This window comes from Zychaea mexicana, assembly GCF_025766255.1.
Source record: "Zychaea mexicana strain RSA 1403 chromosome Unknown BDB00scaffold_32, whole genome shotgun sequence".
NCBI lineage: Eukaryota > Fungi > Mucoromycota > Mucoromycetes > Mucorales > Lichtheimiaceae > Zychaea > Zychaea mexicana.
In genome coordinates, this window is record NW_026516695.1 from 356013 (window position 1) to 373521 (window position 17509).

The 17509-nt window shown below is 41.9% G+C and overlaps 8 protein-coding genes across 8 annotated transcripts; 5 read left to right on the plus strand and 3 right to left on the minus strand.

The window, feature by feature from the left end:
* Nucleotides 1-742: 742 nt before the first annotated feature.
* On the minus strand, nt 743-1915 carry BDB00DRAFT_871963 (uncharacterized protein; the record flags this gene model as incomplete). The annotated part of the gene is made up of 1 exon (XM_053126890.1): nt 743-1915. One exon carries the CDS (start codon nt 1913-1915, stop codon nt 743-745), a length of 1173 nt encoding a protein of 390 aa, XP_052980224.1.
* Nucleotides 1916-5206: 3291 nt separating this feature from the next.
* BDB00DRAFT_871964 (uncharacterized protein) lies at nt 5207-5640 on the plus strand (the record flags this gene model as incomplete). The annotated part of the gene is made up of 2 exons (XM_053126891.1): nt 5207-5457; nt 5556-5640. The coding sequence occupies 2 exons, from the start codon at nt 5207-5209 to the stop codon at nt 5638-5640; spliced, it is 336 nt and encodes a 111-aa protein (XP_052980225.1).
* Nucleotides 5641-6257: 617 nt separating this feature from the next.
* BDB00DRAFT_731832 (uncharacterized protein) lies at nt 6258-6440 on the plus strand (the record flags this gene model as incomplete). The annotated part of the gene is made up of 1 exon (XM_053118327.1): nt 6258-6440. A coding segment is annotated over one exon (183 nt), but the record flags the coding sequence as incomplete, so codon positions are not given.
* A 366-nt stretch (nt 6441-6806) lies between these two features.
* Nucleotides 6807-7337, plus strand: BDB00DRAFT_821375 (uncharacterized protein). Its single transcript, XM_053123385.1, is given in 2 exon segments — nt 6807-6845; nt 6861-7337. 1 exon segment carries the CDS (start codon nt 6956-6958, stop codon nt 7169-7171), a length of 216 nt encoding a protein of 71 aa, XP_052980227.1. The 5' UTR covers nt 6807-6845; nt 6861-6955; the 3' UTR covers nt 7172-7337.
* A 2678-nt stretch (nt 7338-10015) lies between these two features.
* Nucleotides 10016-11033, plus strand: BDB00DRAFT_821376 (cytochrome c oxidase subunit IV). Its single transcript, XM_053123386.1, has 3 exons — nt 10016-10260; nt 10371-10502; nt 10613-11033. The coding sequence occupies exons 1-3, from the start codon at nt 10059-10061 to the stop codon at nt 10744-10746; spliced, it is 468 nt and encodes a 155-aa protein (XP_052980228.1). The 5' UTR covers nt 10016-10058; the 3' UTR covers nt 10747-11033.
* Nucleotides 11034-11146: 113 nt separating this feature from the next.
* On the plus strand, nt 11147-12095 carry BDB00DRAFT_762828 (prefoldin, alpha subunit; the record flags this gene model as incomplete). The annotated part of the gene is made up of 5 exons (XM_053119355.1): nt 11147-11227; nt 11315-11436; nt 11657-11756; nt 11842-11947; nt 12031-12095. The coding sequence occupies 5 exons, from the start codon at nt 11147-11149 to the stop codon at nt 12093-12095; spliced, it is 474 nt and encodes a 157-aa protein (XP_052980229.1).
* Nucleotides 12096-12485: 390 nt separating this feature from the next.
* BDB00DRAFT_352176 (uncharacterized protein) lies at nt 12486-15323 on the minus strand. The gene is made up of 2 exons (XM_053117044.1): nt 14434-15323; nt 12486-14350 (listed from the first exon to the last, which is right to left on the minus strand). The coding sequence occupies exons 1-2, from the start codon at nt 15239-15241 to the stop codon at nt 12831-12833; spliced, it is 2328 nt and encodes a 775-aa protein (XP_052980230.1). The 5' UTR covers nt 15242-15323; the 3' UTR covers nt 12486-12830.
* Nucleotides 15324-15335: 12 nt separating this feature from the next.
* BDB00DRAFT_821384 (pyridoxal-dependent decarboxylase) lies at nt 15336-17436 on the minus strand. Its single transcript, XM_053123387.1, has 5 exons — nt 17007-17436; nt 16521-16905; nt 16081-16424; nt 15898-15969; nt 15336-15809 (listed from the first exon to the last, which is right to left on the minus strand). Exons 1-5 carry the CDS (start codon nt 17272-17274, stop codon nt 15565-15567), a joined length of 1314 nt encoding a protein of 437 aa, XP_052980231.1. The 5' UTR covers nt 17275-17436; the 3' UTR covers nt 15336-15564.
* Nucleotides 17437-17509: the final 73 nt, after the last annotated feature.

A 17509-nucleotide genomic window follows, 5' to 3' on the forward strand; every position in this document is an offset into this window, starting at 1 on the left:
AAATCGTTAGTTGGCTGAAAAATACGTAGTGAGCGAAAACTGCTGTTTTGAACGGCTTGTCAGTAAGTGGGGAAGTGCAATGCATTCCTGATTACTGTGACTAAAAACATGTCGAAGAGCAGTTGTTGATAAACCACGCAATAGTAATACAGTACGTAGCAAGAAATGTATGTACAGCTGTCGCCACATACTCTTTGAGACTCCTGTCATAAGCAACCTTGGTACTTTGCTATTTATAAAGAAAAAACAAATGACAGTACTATCAGTGATTTCTTTTGTTATACTCACCTTGGAGACTACAGTATCGGTGTCTTCTGCCGTCGTTTAAGCGACAGCGGAGTGATTGACTGTCAGCCCGTCAATGACACATGACTTAGATGATGTTGTAATCCTGTGGATATCTTCTTTGTCGAAATCTATTTGTTCGATGCTATTGGGACGTGATAAAATGTGTCATTGTATCAAATGTTTCAAAAGAGGACGAAAGACGGCTTGGCAATGTCTTGATACCTGGAGCCTTACTACAGGGTTCAAATATGCATAATGCTTCAAAGCTGTTCTGCAATGTTATCTATTTTTGCTGTAGCAAGGTACTGTGGATTAATAACTAGAGAAAGCTTCAAAATCTGCAACCTTTTATTTCATTCGCTATATGTACACGTGTCCGCTACTTTTCGTGAATCCATCTTCAAAGCAACTATGCTAAATTTTATTGTATATATCATTTCTGCAAATTCCTAAATCAATCGCGTAAAACGTGTCGAGCATATTCCATGCGGCTCCTTCGACAAACAGACTTGTCCTTGATTGAAGGAAGCGTGTGTGTCAAAGCACTGATCCATCTCCGTTTTGCTCTTAAATACACTATTCGCAACTGCGGAATGATTGTGTATTCGTACTCGCGCGAGACGGAAAAAAGATCGTGGTAGATGTGGGTTTGATAGCAGTGAGCATAGTATTCGACCAACGTGGACCATTGCTTCTTGTTATACTCGGGAATGGGTCTCCAGCCACAAGGATTCTTAAGTCTCTTGTCTATTAGACCGAGCACAATTTCGCGAACAAGTGGATCCTTGAACGCTTCTTCAAAGCGGTTCAACGATAAACGCCCGGAATAGTGTTTGTCTAGTCTGCAAGAAAACTTCACTCTTCCTATTCTTCTATCACCCTGGACGTAATAGCGAGGTGGTAAGTTAATCTGGAGCGATTTAACCGTGGCTAGACATTGTTGTGCTTTGCTGAGCTCTTGCTTTGGAGCCCGTCGTCGCTTCTTGGACATAGCCGTGAAGTTTTCTGCTGCACGACGAAAGGCGATTTCAAGTGTTTTCTGCTTGCGGTGGTGAACTATAGGGTTGATTTCGTACTTGCTTCTTCTCAGGCATTTGGATTGATACCATGGATCTAGTTGCCGCAGCTGCTCTTGTCTGTTGTCGTCGTGAGCTCCATTTGGCGGCAAAGTCTCCATAAATCGGGATTTGTGTGTCATCTGCATTGTAGAAGGAGCCATATATTCCGGTCTCCGTTTCTGCAATAAATCATTTTGTAATGCTGATATTCGATCGCTATCACCGTGGCTAAGGTGTCTTATTGCTGTCTTTATATGCTGGCTGGCTGGAAGCTTGATAGGGTAGTGCTCCACGCCGGCCTGTGTCGCCATTTCTGCATATGTACGGTGTTTAATCCATACGGCGCTGTTAGTGCTGTCACAGGAGAGCAATTCATCTTGATCGGTCAATAGCTCCCAGCCATCGTCACGGCTTGTTAGTTTGCCCGAAAGTGATAAATTGCAAGATAGCGGAGGAAACTGTTGTAAGTCATGAAGTGATGGTGCTGTTGACCGCGCAGAAAGACATGAAGCAGGAGTATCATTATCAGGATGGAGAGTTTCCGCAAAGACAAGGGTAGCGCTCGACATCTTAATTTTATTGTTTGCAAATCTGAAAAAAAAAAGATGAAATATATAGATAGAAGAAAATACAAATGTAAAGAGTGTAAGGTTTGCCCCGTTTTTATTATGTTCTTCATTGAAAATGGGAGCACAAGTGTGGCGCAGCTCTTAGTACTAGATAAAATATGTGATACGATCGTCAAAGATGAAAGAACGTACTGCTTCCGCCTCCGCAGCAGTAATTCTACGGTCGATACAGTAATTAAGTTAGAATTTCCGTTTTTTTGTAAAAGACTACAGTAATTAGACCGGCGCTTATGTGCATGTTGTCTCTTTCTTAGGATACAGTTGTGGACGAGGGACATATGAGGATGTGATGCAATAACTGAAAAACCCCTGTAGAGGAAAAGGTTATGCTAGCGTAAAAATAATACTACAAATATCGTGGCGAAAGAATAGTACAGGAATGTATATGCAAGGTACGATATAGTTGGAAGAAAACAGAGTAGAATCAATGGCAGTGCTGTGTTGGATTACAGTAGATGATGATGGTGGTAGATGTAAGGCTTTCTCTGGAGCTGTTTCGTCGTCGTCGCCGTATAGCTACCAACAGCGTGACTTAAGCGGTCTATTTCCCTGAGGACGCGTATTAGCGCTGGCCAAGCCCTTTGCCATTTGCCACAGGAATAGCCGGTATCAGAGCGCGGGAAATAGTTCATGATGTCGTCAACTGTCTGATTGTTGGGTGGTAGGTCCGGTGCCTGGCCAAATGTCCATGGGCTCCTTAAGTTTCGGACGTAGCAAGGGGCAGCTAGAGAACGTTCTACATATTGTTAGTTTAATTCCTTCAGCGACCGACAATTTTTAAATGAATGTGAGGGGAATCTGTTTATACGCCATTTATTAGGCGGTGACGGTCTCGGGAAAATGTGGCAAATTCAGAATGGGATCAACTATGCGAGCGGTTTGAAGGCAGCTGATCGATTTGTATTTGCTGGCTCGGGTTAGCATCGGGCAACAAACTCAAGGTTAAGAATGAAGATTTGATAAAGGAGAAGAAAACAAAACGTGTGATAATATATACGACTAGCAGATAACGAGAATTAAGGCAGCTGTAACCAAAGGAAAAAATATGAATGTGAAGAACCGTTCTTCATCATATATTATCTTCTACTTATAATATTTGCTTTTTTGAAAACATTTAGCGCTCACTTCCTTTTATGATATGTACTTTTATATATACCGAAATGACAAGCAAGAAAGTATAAAGAAAAGGGAAAGTGTAACCTGCTTGTTTAGCTCTCGTTTCTTCAAAAGAGGTTGTTCGCGCTGCGTAAATTCGGTTCTCACCTAGTAATATTGTAACCATACATGTAAGCAAACACCATTAATGAGTGACATGCAGTAGCTGTAGAAGCTAATACTTTTATTGATGATAGTTTACAACTTGGATGGGAGAACAAATTTGGCAGGGGTAATGTTAGATTGAAAGAAGTTAAGTAGATATTGAATAAGAAGAGGCTTAGATCGATGCTACAACTCGATCCAAGTCACGTACATGAAAAATGGCGTTTAAATCAAAAGAAAACCGTCAGCATGTAAAAATCTTTGTCTTTAACAGATAATACCTAATTGTATTTCCCTAGTGAATATTGTAGCCATTCGGTCCTATTGTACAGTCCATCTCGTAGGCGGCAAGTTCCATCGCCAGGTCTCTGAGTAGATCCTTTTCTATTTGTCGGTCTTCCCTGCTCCTACCAGCAGTTGTTGTTGCTCGCTGTAGTCTCCTTACGGCTGGGCTGATTTCTTGAGTCCTGTTTTCTCTGCGGTACAGATGTGCTACAAGCACATTACTATTTGGTGAAGGTATTTCGAGCTCGTCAACGGCCGATACTGGAAACAGATAAGATACAAGGATGGTGACAATTATGGCGTAGAAAAAGAGGGTAAGCTTCTCAAGGGAACGCTGAGACGTGCTTCGCATTTGTTTGAGAGGTGATTGTGATGAAGAGATGTATGCTATGTCTTTTTCTTTAACTTTTCTTAGTATTTAATATCCTTCATTCATGCAAGGGGTGAAGTGTAGGGAGCGGCGCACTAATGTAATACAAGTTACTACCGGAGTATCCGGCCCGCAAAAACGGCTACACATTAGTGCCGAAAACAAAGGTGTAGCAAGGCTGCATTCATATTACAAATAAAAAAGCAGGAGTGTGTAGTCATCGTATATTACTGATGCAATCTTCTATTGCTTTTGAGATGTATCACGGTCTCTTGGAGTATAATGAATTTGCCACAGAACCACTTCGTTGAACAGTACAAACTTATATATACATGTCGTAGAAGACCATTTATGCAAAAAGAACGAAAGTACAGTATAACCAATATTTGCAAAGCAAGCACGTTCTATTATAAGCATATTCAAAGGTAAGGGGGGATACGACCAGGGCCGTAGGCTTTCTCAGCATATGTTGGCGTGCATGTACGGATAGTGCGCCGAAAGTCGTTTCCCCTTGCTACTCGCTGTATTTGATTTACCTAAACTTGCTTTTGCTACACCGAGGAGCTGAGAATGGCGGCCACAGTGCAATTGTGATATTGCATGACTTTATTTTTTTTAAAAGGGAGAAAAGGACATGCCTTGTGTTGTAAAGCCAGCAACTACTCATCAGATAATCGCTATAAGAGAAAGAGCTCCCGTAGAACAACATAAAATTCTTTGATAGCATTTTTCCCATTGCAAACAAGAATGAATTAGTGTTGTAACTGCTTTAATTACAATGCTACGGTAGTTTAGATCCAACAAGCCCAATCCGTAGCAAATTTTATCAGGAGTCTTTACTGTAATACATGAGCTTACAGCTCTTATCATAGCAATATCATTCATAAACTAGTGTGATTTCAGTTTATAGCAGTAGTCCAGTATAAAGGAGACCTGTTTAGCCGTGATTCTGCTACAACGGTAGTGACAACAAAGTTCGATCATGCTAATCAAGAAATAGCGCCACGTACATACAATGCTTGCAGCTAAATCTTGGTAACAGAAAGATGGCTACTCAGACATTAAATACAGTAATAGATGGGTACAGTCATGCTGCCAGTTATTATATAGCTTCATTTTCTTATCAGTTCTATGCCACATGAAAGAATAGTACTCACGAGCGTCTAGCAAAGGGACAAAGGCCGGCAAAAGCGTCAAAATACCATTTCTACTTGCGCACATAAAACAACAGCTTGTGAGGCTCACCATGATCCGCACTGCCAATCATCCGTTTCTGCTTAGCCGCGCTCGCTGACGCCCGAGATCCTTTAATTCCTATGGTCTTTGCTGGCTGCCGCACACCCGATTTAAAAACGATCAAAACTCTACACAATATTCTCAATGCCTGTGATTCATTAGCCTTGGATATCAACTTTAAGGCGATCACCGCTGACGTCGTTGCAGACTTGCCGCTCCAGCTAGTTTTTGCGGACATTCCGACCAACCACCCGGTCACCAACCGCCGATCAATTGGACTGGTTTGCGGGTTATACACGGCTTCACATTGGATCCTCATACCGGCAACATCGTAATTGACTCCTCCGTTTTTTTTTTCGAATTATACCAACGGGGTCAGTGCTCTCTCGACGCTCACTACTTTGCCTCTCGTGCGACCTGCGACCCCAGGAATCTCGTCCGCCCTACCCTTCTGACAGGAATTGCCATCGACGAGTTGGCCAACCAATTGTATTGCCAAACCCATTTGTTGTGAGGCCGGACAACCACATATAATCTACCACACCCACACAACAAGCCAAACCGCATAACAAGACGCCAACGCCGTTGTGAAACCTTCAATCTCCCAAATCAACGTCATTGTGTCCATATTTCCCTTTCTTACTGTAGTACCCATATTTTTGTATAAAAAGAAAACCAAATTGAAAAATAAACAGGAGGACTCTTTTCTCGTGGATTTCAAAAAGGACCTTGCCTGTGAGTGGTCTTGTACCCGATGTATGGAGCTATTTGCTCGTATTTTCTGTGATTTGCCTTGTAATAACCCTTGATTGTACTCCCCTCTATCTGCCCTTTCATCGATTTGTATTTAGAGCATATTCTTTTTAATTGTTATATTTTTCGCTGTTTGTGGTGTTTTGGTGGTTGCCCCTTTTCGATTCATCACTCAGGTAGGTTATTTTCTTGATTGTTATTTCTCTTTCGTCTTGGCTCACATGGCAGGGTTTCTTTTTGCAGATCCTGCGACGACTAACTACTCTGTGCCAACATTACACATCTCACGCCCCTGTCAACATTATCTGTCACCTAACCGCGGGCAACCCGAGCAGCATGGAACACTTTCGGAAGGCAACATTCCCCCACCGAGCACATACTGTTCTATGGCGTTTTTACCACAACAAGCTCCCTTGTCGCGCTCGTCTTCACCAATTTATCTCGGACAGCTACCCCTCCGACTCATGCATTTTCTGCGACCAACGTGATACTGATCAACACTTTATTTGGAACTGTCCAAAGAAACGCTCAGTCTGGGACCAAGTTGCCACCGTCTTTCTTGCCACACTCATCTTCTCGACTACCAACACCTCCATCTTACGCACACTACTTCGCCCCAAATTAACAACGAATACAAGAAGCTCTCTGTCGACCTGTTTATTGCTTGCACTGCCCTCGTTATCTGGCAGGCGCACTGGAAACGTATCTTTGAGGGCGCCGACTTCGTCTCCTATCACGTTGGTCAACAGGCAGTGAGCATGCTCACCCGCCTGCACCAAGAAATGCTTAATAGAACACTGTGTATCTAACTTTGTATTGGTTTCTCACACCGATACAATAAATTTTCTTTTTCAAAAATTACTCACCATGATCCGCTGGTAAATCATGGCATACACAAGAAATTTGCGTACAAACTTGTGAGAACCTAACTTCTCATCGCGGGCTTTTGATCGATGTTGGTTCATGCTGTCTATCAATCTATATAAATGGGTAGCTTCTTGAGTATCAGTACGTTTCTTTTGCACACACTTTCTGTTCTCTCCTCTTTCTACTGATACTCTCTTTTCCACATCACCATGGGTTTACTTTCTTACGTTGTTGTCACTGGTGTTGGTGCCGCAATCACTGCAACTGGAGTCGGTGCCCCGATCGCTGCTTATATGGGGTTTTCCGCTGTTGGACCCGTCGCTGGAAGTCTGGCCGCCGGGACGCAATCGTATGTCGGTGCCGTAGCAGCAGGATCCATCTTTTCTGCTTTGCAGGCGGCTGCTATGTCACCTTTTACTCCTTGAGCACTGCCCTTGCTTGACACCGGTTTTTAAACCATCAAACTCTTCTTTCCATACATGTAATTCTATCCTTGAACTATATTGTACGTCTGTCATTGTTTCTGTGTATAGCACAGCAGCACACGAATTATTTTCTCGATCAATAAAACAATGAAATCAAATCATTTAAGATCAGCCCCAAATACAAATGTGTCATGCAGCTTCCTGTGCAGTTTGGGCGTGATGCATGGCCTTTTAGATCAACCTTTGTGGGTATATACGTTTGGTGTCGTAATGACATATATACTAGCTTTGTCATTTTGACTTATTCACACCTTTAGATATTAGCCTACATCAGCCTTAGTTTTAAAAGATAACTAAGCATTACTGATAAGACCCGGGTAAGGCTATGCTTCAAAATGTTATCATCATGAGACTAGCATTACTGAGCCTCCTTTTTCGCATACTCACCTTTTGCTAGACATTTATGAGCATCACCATGGGTTGTCTCACATATGCTATCATTACCGGACTTGGTGATGTTATGACTGAAGCTCGATTGGTAGCCCTGAGGTGAAGCACAGTGAATCTATATACTAACTGAGATACTGTAATAAGCTGCAAATGTCTGTATCCCTAAACGATGGTCTAGTAACATCGCTGATCAAACCGCAAATCTCTAAGGACACCTACAGCAGCTGCGCTCGGCTACCAAGTTTTGCTGTGCAGCGCTTTCTCTTAGAAACCAAAACAAATTCTCACTATGATACATAATTTTTTCAATCATGTTTATATTCATAACAACGCAGAGATATGTCAGTGAGAAAATATATGCGTGCACGCAAATCTTTAAGTTGTGATTTATATAAAAGAGTCATTGTTTTTCTATATTACTGTAAAATACTCATTTTATTGATTAAGGACGCTAAGATACAAAGAACTTGATTTTGAAAAGCCATATAGCGATCTCTGTGAATGTCGTCATCGCCAAGGGCGTGAAACTCTTGTTCGCAAGCACCATTCATGAAATTATTGAAAGTTCGGATGATAGTTTATCTGCCACGATTTGGAGCGTTTTTCGAAAAAGGTAATAACTTGGGATCATTTGATTTATGTAATCATGCTAATAAGCTCTTTTGGAACTCTGTACCTTCTCGAAATAAAAGAGTACTTGCTTATTGAGGACTTAACATCTATAAATGTTGCATGTACACAAATGATGACAACTGCCAGGCGACGAAGGAGGACTCGGCGGTGATCTATACTTGTCATTATAGCAAAGCTCTGACGAAAACCTTTGCAACCAGCCGTAAGAAGAATAAACATACCAAAAAGGGCCAATTGGCGATCAATATACTGACTGCTATTATAGTACTGCGATGCCGACAACTTTGACATGGATGATGATGCGTTGACAGCCCTGATCAAGCCGGGCGCTCTTGAGGACAATTATCCTTTGATCGTTATTCTATGTAATTATGTGCTCTGAGGACCATTCGCCAACCTCAATTAAAAAGCTCAAGACTGCCCTGAGTCTGTTTTTCAAATTGCGGATCTTAATCTCAAAGATTTTTTGGAAGGTGAAATATTTGGTCCATGTGTGGACGCCGTTCTTATCTCACATTCATGCAGAGTTTCATACGCTACTTGTAAGTTTATACTTAGAAGAACGCCTATCAAGTTTCTTCCCTTTTGCTAAACCTTTTATCTCCCGGTATTGATCTTATCGATAGCCTGCGAGACCCTGAGCAGCGTAAGTTTTTAGAACGATCTGCAGCCATTTACACGCGACTATTTTCATCCTTGATGTACTTTTACTTGGTATAAACGACGAAGTTGATTTGCTTTGGTAACATAAAGATATAATCATCACACCCGAATTGTATCCTCTAATAAATCTAATGTAAAGCAATGGAGCGCTAGGCAACCGAAACAGGTACCCGAAGTGCATACGATAACAGACCATCACTGCCATCAGCGACCTAATGCGTGCGGTTTAGAGGTAAATTCCATCTTACGTAAATAAACAAGCTTTCTTCGAGATACTGGTTTGGGAAATAGACCGTTATTGAATGCCTTGTAATCAGCATCAACGACAAGTTGCTGTATCTTGAAAAGCAGAGTACATTAACGTCTTTTAGTAGCTACTTTGTCTAAATTAAGAACTACGCAAAAGCAGCTTCCTTTTTTGTTGGCTGTTCACAAAGCCAATGCAGATCTTGATGTACCTTCTTCTGTCCATAAATTATGCGTTATATATCAACCACTCGATATATATTTTCTGTCATCTCTGCAATTATCAAATACGTTTTGAGAGATTTCAAACTTTCAATAGTTGTATTAAGTTTTTAATGTAATTCAATTTAATACATATCAATATGATGCCACTAGAAAACAGCGGCTTCTTCTATCAATATGGTTGATCGTATCTTTGAACATCCCAACAGTAAGATGCAAATTGTACTGGGTGGTAAGAGAGAGATAGCCTTCGCTTTTAGATACTTTAGACCTCCACCCTGTTTAAAACGTTTCCTTATCATATACTAGTGTGCCTGAATTGGCCCTTGCAAGGATGTGAATAACCTCACTTTCACTCACAGGCGCTATATATTACGAGAAATTTACGGAGCATAGAGAGAAAGTCATCGTAGCAAGCCTTACGAGACATATGTCTGTAAGCCTAAATGCAACGAGATGATAAGAAGAATTCTTATCAACTACTTCTTCAACATTTGCAATGTGTGCGAATGAGCAAATGAAGTGCGGGTGAGTAAAGAGCAATAAGAATCAGACGATAAATATTTGACGACGTCACTCTGGAAACTGAGATTGGAGGCTTGCAAAAATCCACATTCAGGCCCAGTCAAGTGTTTTACTCTTCCTCTTGTTTTCTCTTAATCCGTTTACTGCCATGTTCCGTGCTGTTGCTACCCGTGCTCAAGTCGGTCGCGTCCTCGGCCGCCGCAATGCCTCGACCAATGTTGCTGTCCAAAATTTGGAGACTCGCTGGAAGACTCTTTCGACTGCTGAACAAAACACCATCGCTAAGCAGCTCGAAGAAGCCCAAAAGGCCGACTGGAAGGTCTTGTCTACTGACGAGAAGAAGGCTGCCTGTAAGTTTTTTTTTTCCTCTGTTCAATTGAGCTTAATTTGCTTGATTCTTTATTTTACTCGGCATTGGTGTTGAAGGATCTCGAATTAACTCTTCAGATTATAATATAAGACTACGTTGCTTTCGGTCCCCACGGTCCCCGTGAGCCCATTACCAAGCCTGGCCACAATGGCAAGGTCGTTGGTGGTGTCGTTGCCCTCTTGGCAGCCTCCGGTGCCTTGTTCTACGTGATCCGTAGCAACGGTAAGACTGACTTCTCTTAAATTGACAACAATGAGAAGAGGGAGGAGTAAATGTTTGGTTAAGCGAATGCGTTTATGCTAAACGCGGCATTTCTTGTTTATCATCTGTAGGTCAAGAGAAGCCTCACACCTTCAACAAGGAATGGCAAGAGGCTACCAACGAGTACCTCAAGAGCCAGAACTCCAACCCCATCTCTGGTATTTCCTCCGAGGGCTACAAGGGCACTGGCTACGTTGGCAACTAAAGCAGCTCGTTCGCGTCGTGTACCCTCTTCCGCCTTTTTCTTTCTCCTCCATCTCCCATAAAGCATCATACTAGACTAGAACAACCAACCTAGACTATGTTTTTTTAATCTCTTTAAAAATCTCGATTCCTTTCTTGTTCTTTTGAGATTTGTAAAATATACACACCATTGCTGCTGGCATATGCATGAGAACATTGCGTCTCTTTATAAAACAATGGATGTCACTTGTTTTTTTACGATTATTTGCGGTTACACGGTCGACCAGATAACCCGAGCGTTCTTGTGTGTAGCAGTAGTTGACCAAGCATCCAAATTAATCTCAGCCCAACAGCCACACCAATTAAGTTTTCGCTCCTTCCCCAAATTCAAGTGGACTATATTCCACACACGTTCCTGCACAATGTCATCTCAACCACAGACTGTCAATTTGGCCGATCTCGACCTTCCTTCGCTACAACAGGTCAAAACTCAGCTGGAAGAGGTGAGTTATTATCCAAGGCACGCTACAATTGAAAGTACACCAAGATTGGTATTGAATCGAGACACGCGTTTATTTTTTTAATTCAAGGAACTCTCCCATCTGACACAATCGTACGGTAAACTTAAAAATGCTCAAGTTCGGTTTGCGGACTGTGCAGAGAGTGTTGTTTCTCTAAAAGGAGAAAAAGCAAATGGTAATTGTACTTTGGTGTTTTCTTTCAAGTAAAAAAAAACTGCATGCTCTTTATATTAGTTGGAAAACACGACTAACTCGCTGTTGTATGATTTGATTTGTATTATGTAGACAAGACGATTCTAGTGCCACTTACATCATCTATATCCTTTTTATCACCGAGAGAAAAATACTACTAACTGCGCTAAAAAGATGGAATATGCTTCTATGTCGTGTCATCAACCTTTAACTCACAAGGTTTTTGTTTATGGGATCAAATTACCTCTATGTTCCCGGTAAACTGAGCGATGTCGAAAAAGTAATTGTGGATATTGGCACTGGTTACTATGTTGAAAAGGTAAACGGACGCATATTTTTTTGTGCAATTAAATGCTCTGCTATGTCGACATGTTATATGCTTATCTATTGTTGGTATGTGATAGACCTTGGAAGGCGCTGAGAACTTTTATCAGGGCAAGGGCGAGTATGTCACGCAGAATTTGGAGAAGCTTCAGGAAGCAATTAACGGAAAGCAAAGCAGTCTACGGGGTACGTTTAGATAATGAATTGATGTTGATGAACAGAGACGAAATACGGAACTTATGTAGCTAACTGCTTGTGAAACGGAATAGCTATCGTCAGCGTGATGCAGGACAAGATCCAACAGCAACAACAGCAAGCCGCTGCTGCCAAATAAACCGCATATAAAAAATTCAACAACTCCCTTTCCACGGATATCCATGAAGCTAGAACTACTTTCCCTTATTTAGGTCCATTGCAACAACCACCTCTTCTACAACCGTAAAATTCAACGACAACAAAATATATGCATTGCAACATCCAATACATTTCGTCAATAGTATCCTGGAAATGACATTCACAAGCTATAATCATAGAACCACTGCATATCTAATTGCTGGTAATTGTCGAAAGAGGGAGCGGATACGGCTCAAGCTACTTGGTCCCGGTGAGGGTGGAGATACTTTGTGGCATACATTTTTCCAGTTTGGATTGGTAAACATACTCGCGGATGCGAAAGCTTCTAAAACGGTTTAGTTGCAATAGCAGTGGAAATAGCCTACCTCAAAAAACCACACCGTAAGCAGATATTCGGAATCCAGGTCATGTCCAGTAGACTTTGAGCTCAAGAATTGTGCGTTGCGTGAGTGTCTGGCCAAAAAGCTGCTCTTGCAGGAGTTGTTAAAGCCGTAGATCCGGATCGCGCCCTTACTGTGTAATCGCCCTTATATGATCAAGGTAACGCTGAAGAATGGTTTCGTCCGTTATTAACCAGCCATGCTACTACTTGGGATACTTTTATTGCGTCAAGAACTGGCTGCTAAATGTACAAAGCATACTGCATCCGGCTCATTGCGCATAATGATTTATCTTTGGACGTTTGGTAAAATAAGCATAGATACCTCTTTGTATTTTAATGATGCTTTACTGATTGGATCAAGTATTGAACATGTGGATGATCGTCACTATCTTTTGGAATCGTGGCTGAATCCCGTTTACAGCCACTTATAGACTCTTTTCCTTCATAGTCGACCCTGACAACCAATAACCGCCTTTTATGCCACTTATTAAACAACTTGCACAGCGTATCCTTAGTAATAGAGCGCGATGGATTGTAAACAATTAAATGCGTCAAATGCTTCATAGAAGCAAGCACGTCGATATGATGGTCTTGAATCATACAGTCCACGCCTATTTGGAGCGTCCGTACTTGAGAATTTAACAATCCCTTCAGAACGGTATACAAAAGACCTTCATTCAAGGGAAACCGGCGCAGATTGAGACTGCGTACGTTGGTGCTGTTGATATACTTCACTATATCCAATAAAAGTACATCGTTACGAGCTTCGCTGCTGGTAGAGTCGTAGCCGATAGTGAACTCGTGTATCCGGGTATTGCGGTTGAACAGGGCTTTTATTCCGTCAGTAGTATATCGCAACCTTTCCTGATTATACATGCTGGAGACTACTCCTGCTCCTTGTGCTGGTATTTCCGATGTCGCAATAACGCCATCATCGTCTTCTTCTATATTTTCTTCTTCGTCAGCGCTAGGAACATAGTGACGAATGTAAATATTGAGCTGTTGTAACTGCCTCGTTGCTGCTGTCCCGAGTGCACGTAGAACGCGGTCGTCCAAGACGCCTACGCCAGTTATGCTTGCAACTTGAAGCGACGGACAAGCACGTATAAGGTTTGACAGTATTTGCGAACTAAGAGAGCACCCATTAATCGACGTAAGCCTGAGGATGCGTAAATTAGGGACGCCGATTTGCGCAAGTCGTTCCAGTGAGGTATAAACGCCGGGTTCCAGCAGCTCTTGAGCCACTTCCAATATTTCTAATGTTTCGTTATGCTTCTCTAGAAACACGAGCAATTGTTCGTCAATATTTATATCCTTTTCGTAGTCGTCACGCTGCTCGTTTGTCAGAACGAGTTTTGTTAGGCCTTGATGTGGGGATGCGGATGGTTCAGTATACACCGTGCAAAAATCCTCGACATATTTTTTGATCTTGTCCTTGTATACAAATGACTCGAGCACAGGACAAGTCGCGTTGACCACCATGAGTGCTTTTGCCCGCTCTTCCAAAAATTCCCGAGTGATAACTAACACCTTTAGCGCAGTAAAACGATTCAACAAGTTGCGAAAGTCAGTGATACGCACGAAGTCGTTCCAATGCAAGGATGTGAGTTGAAGGGATGAGTCGGGCAACGCTGAGGGGATCTTGTCAAGGTTGATAACAGTACAATCCGTAAAGAATTGATGGATAACGTTTTTCAGTTTGGGACAAAAACTGACGATAGATGGGAAGATTGCATTGTTGAATTTGTTCTCGGGTTCGCTGAAAAGTTTTAAAGTGGTTAAGTCCCTCAAATCCAAGTCCCATAGTCGCACATTGGTTTCAACAAAACAATTCATGTTGTGTCTTTCCAATTCTTGAAGCGCGGACATTTACAATTCATTAGCGAGACGCTACTACTTGAACTATCACGCCAAGCCCACATACACTCTTGCTTACCTAAAGTTTCAATTCCACTCCATTTTTCTGCAACCAAGGCGTGGAATATGTTCTCTCCATTTCCTCCCGCGAAACATAGTTCAATTTCCTTTCCCTGGTTACGACGATCCGGGATGCTCTGAAGCAACTTTTTCGTTCGTTCAAGTGCACCAAAGACTTTTTGGTTCTTGCTGATTACTCGTAGCAAATAAGGCCAGTTGATAATGTAGTTGAGCCAGAAATGAGAGGTCCATGCTAGTCGAAATCGATCGTCTATCGATAATTGGTTCAAAATATTGGAAATCACTTCGGACGGTAAAAGGCGCGTCATCCATCCATTGCGTTTGTCGACAGCTGCCATAATTTGATCGTGTTTCGCAAGCATTTCGTCACAAATAGCAGGGTGTGCTGATGTTGAAGGTATCAATGATGCTACTGCGGCGGACCCATGTTTATATATCCTTGCTGCCCTACAAACATCGCCTTGTAGATATTGAGCACTTGCAGCAATCAAGTATGCGTCAGGGCAGGCGTAATCATCGATTGCATTGTCCAGCTTGCTGTCCTCGAACGCCAATTCATACTGATTTTGCATTTCGTATGCTGCAGCACGATGGCAAAGTGCAGCAGCCAAATTAGTGCGCAGGTTATCGATGACCTGGGTGTAAAAAGCTACGGCTTCATTGTAATCGCCATTGGTGTACGCGTATTTTCCTTGATCGAAATCGTGTAACGTTGTTGATAGATCAAGTTGTGTTACTGTGAACATTGCATAGCTATCGCCTGGCTTAACCAGTTCGGGAAAATATAGTAAATCCTCTTTTATCATTTAATCGTTGTGGTTTGTGGTGATGAATAATCAAAAGGATTGATTAGAACAGAAAAGATCCGATGGTTTGTGTGGACAGATATGGAACGTTGTGCAACCATATCTTGAAGCATCGACAATGCCAATACATAACTCCTCCTCGGACAGACCAAACCATTACAAAGCGGTATTTCAAATGCATATAAAGAAAAGTGTACATGCAAGCACAGTCCCTGTAGGGAAAAGGCATGTATTTATCAAGTTCATAGATAGCTTACAGTATCACCAATTATAAATACAGACAAACTAAGTACTTTAATGGATAGATATGCAATAACCCATTATCAGAGGTTTCTATAGGTATCGACATATACAGTTTTTGGTCGCTGAAAGCCGCAAAAGTGCGAATTTGCGATCGTGTAAGCGCCCATGTTTTCTGCGTAGATCCAATCACCGGCTGTCAATAATGGAAGTCGTGTATTTTCTGTGAGACAATCGCCTGGTTCGCAGGTGTGGCCCCATACACTACATGGATAAGTGGGTTCTTTGACCGTTTTGCGATACATGCATACGTTATCCTTCATCAAGACTAAGCATTATAAGATGCAATCGAAGAAACGTTAATATTGATTTTTTTCCGATCGTAGTTGGCTAAGACAATTAGCTCGAAAATATACCTTTGAGGTTGAGCACATCTTGATATAACAGGCGTGGGGCAAAAGAGCCATGTAAACCATCATTTACAAAATCTAGTAGTAGCGTATGTTGATAGTTATACAATGCCCATATTTGCAAGCAGTGAATATCTCTTGCAATATATCAAATAATACTCTTGGTTTAATCTACAGTACTCAACTTACACATATAGTTTCTGTATACATCGTTCTCGTTTTGGGTTGGTAGCATTTTACGGCCGACAATTTGGCAACACACGGTGAGCGTCGATGCTGTGTAGAAGCGCCCGGTTTCTGCCATTACTTGTACATCAGGCGTAAATAGTGAATCCAAGGTTTTACTAATATTTGCGGCTAACTGTCTAAAGGATGGTTTTCCCGGTTGATCGATACCCAGAAAGCCGTCGCCGTTGATATCAAGAAGATGGAAATCAAATCCCAGGTTTTTGGCTTGATCAAAGACCTTGCGAGAATTTTCCAGGGCAACCTGATATGAACTTGTATCGGAACATCCGCTGCCCACATCAAAACTAAAAATAGCAATGGACAAAAACGCAAGTTCGGTATTAGTTCCAGTCTTTTGAATTGTCTACATTGCTGCGGGTAAGTGACCAATTGTTTCTTACCTGACGCCAATGACGTCGAGTGCAAGCTTTTTGGCAATCTTCAGTAAGGATTCGACTGCAGATAGAGACGCGCCAAACTTGTTTCCAGTTCCCCACTGAGCTTTCGAATCATCGGTTATAATGCGTAACAGCAACTGTGCGTTTGGAGATAGTGCTTTGATTTTATAAAGCTCGTCAACATTGTCAAAGGTCATTGTCTTAACGCTGTGATCAGCAGCAAAACGAAGATAGGATGCCTGCTTGCACGTGTGCGCGTAATAGATTCTGGAAGCATCAATACCAAGGTCCATGACCTTTTTCATTTCAGGCCCGGTAATGCAGTCAAAGTCTAGGCCCAAGGTTGCCAGATACTTGATGATTTTGATATCTGGGTTACATTGGACAGCTACCAACGAAAAAGATGGATCCAATTATCATCATGTCATTTTCATTGTTATATCGCGTTTATAAGAGAAAAAGGGATGGAAACAGAGAAATGAAAACTACCATAGTACGGCTTAATTCTTGGGAGACATCGCTTCCATTTCAAATGTTGTCGGTACAATTGCCCGAGGTCCAAAACATAAAAGCAATCATCTTGTCCTAGTTTTTCGTTCAAAGCAGCTAATTCCAGCTTTTTCTTGATCGCTTCCTTGATATCACCCTTGAATACAATGGGAGAGACATGGACAGGTTGCTTGTTGCTGCTGTATTCAGGGACAGAGGAGGTAGGCTCCTTTGGCAGTATAGGAATTTGCGACGGACGGATGAGCATCGTGGTTGCAAACTAGGTACGCGTGAATCAATTTAATTCTATGGAGCGATAAGTGACGAGCAATCAACCATTATAGTACAGAGAAAGTTTGCTGTATACCAGCATCATTTTAAAATGGAAGTAGCAATCGTAGCGATACCTTAGCTGAAACTAGGTGCTCCTTGTAAATTTAAAAAGGATAATGAAGTAAAGGATGTATGGAGAAATTATACGCAACATTGGTGCATTTATATAC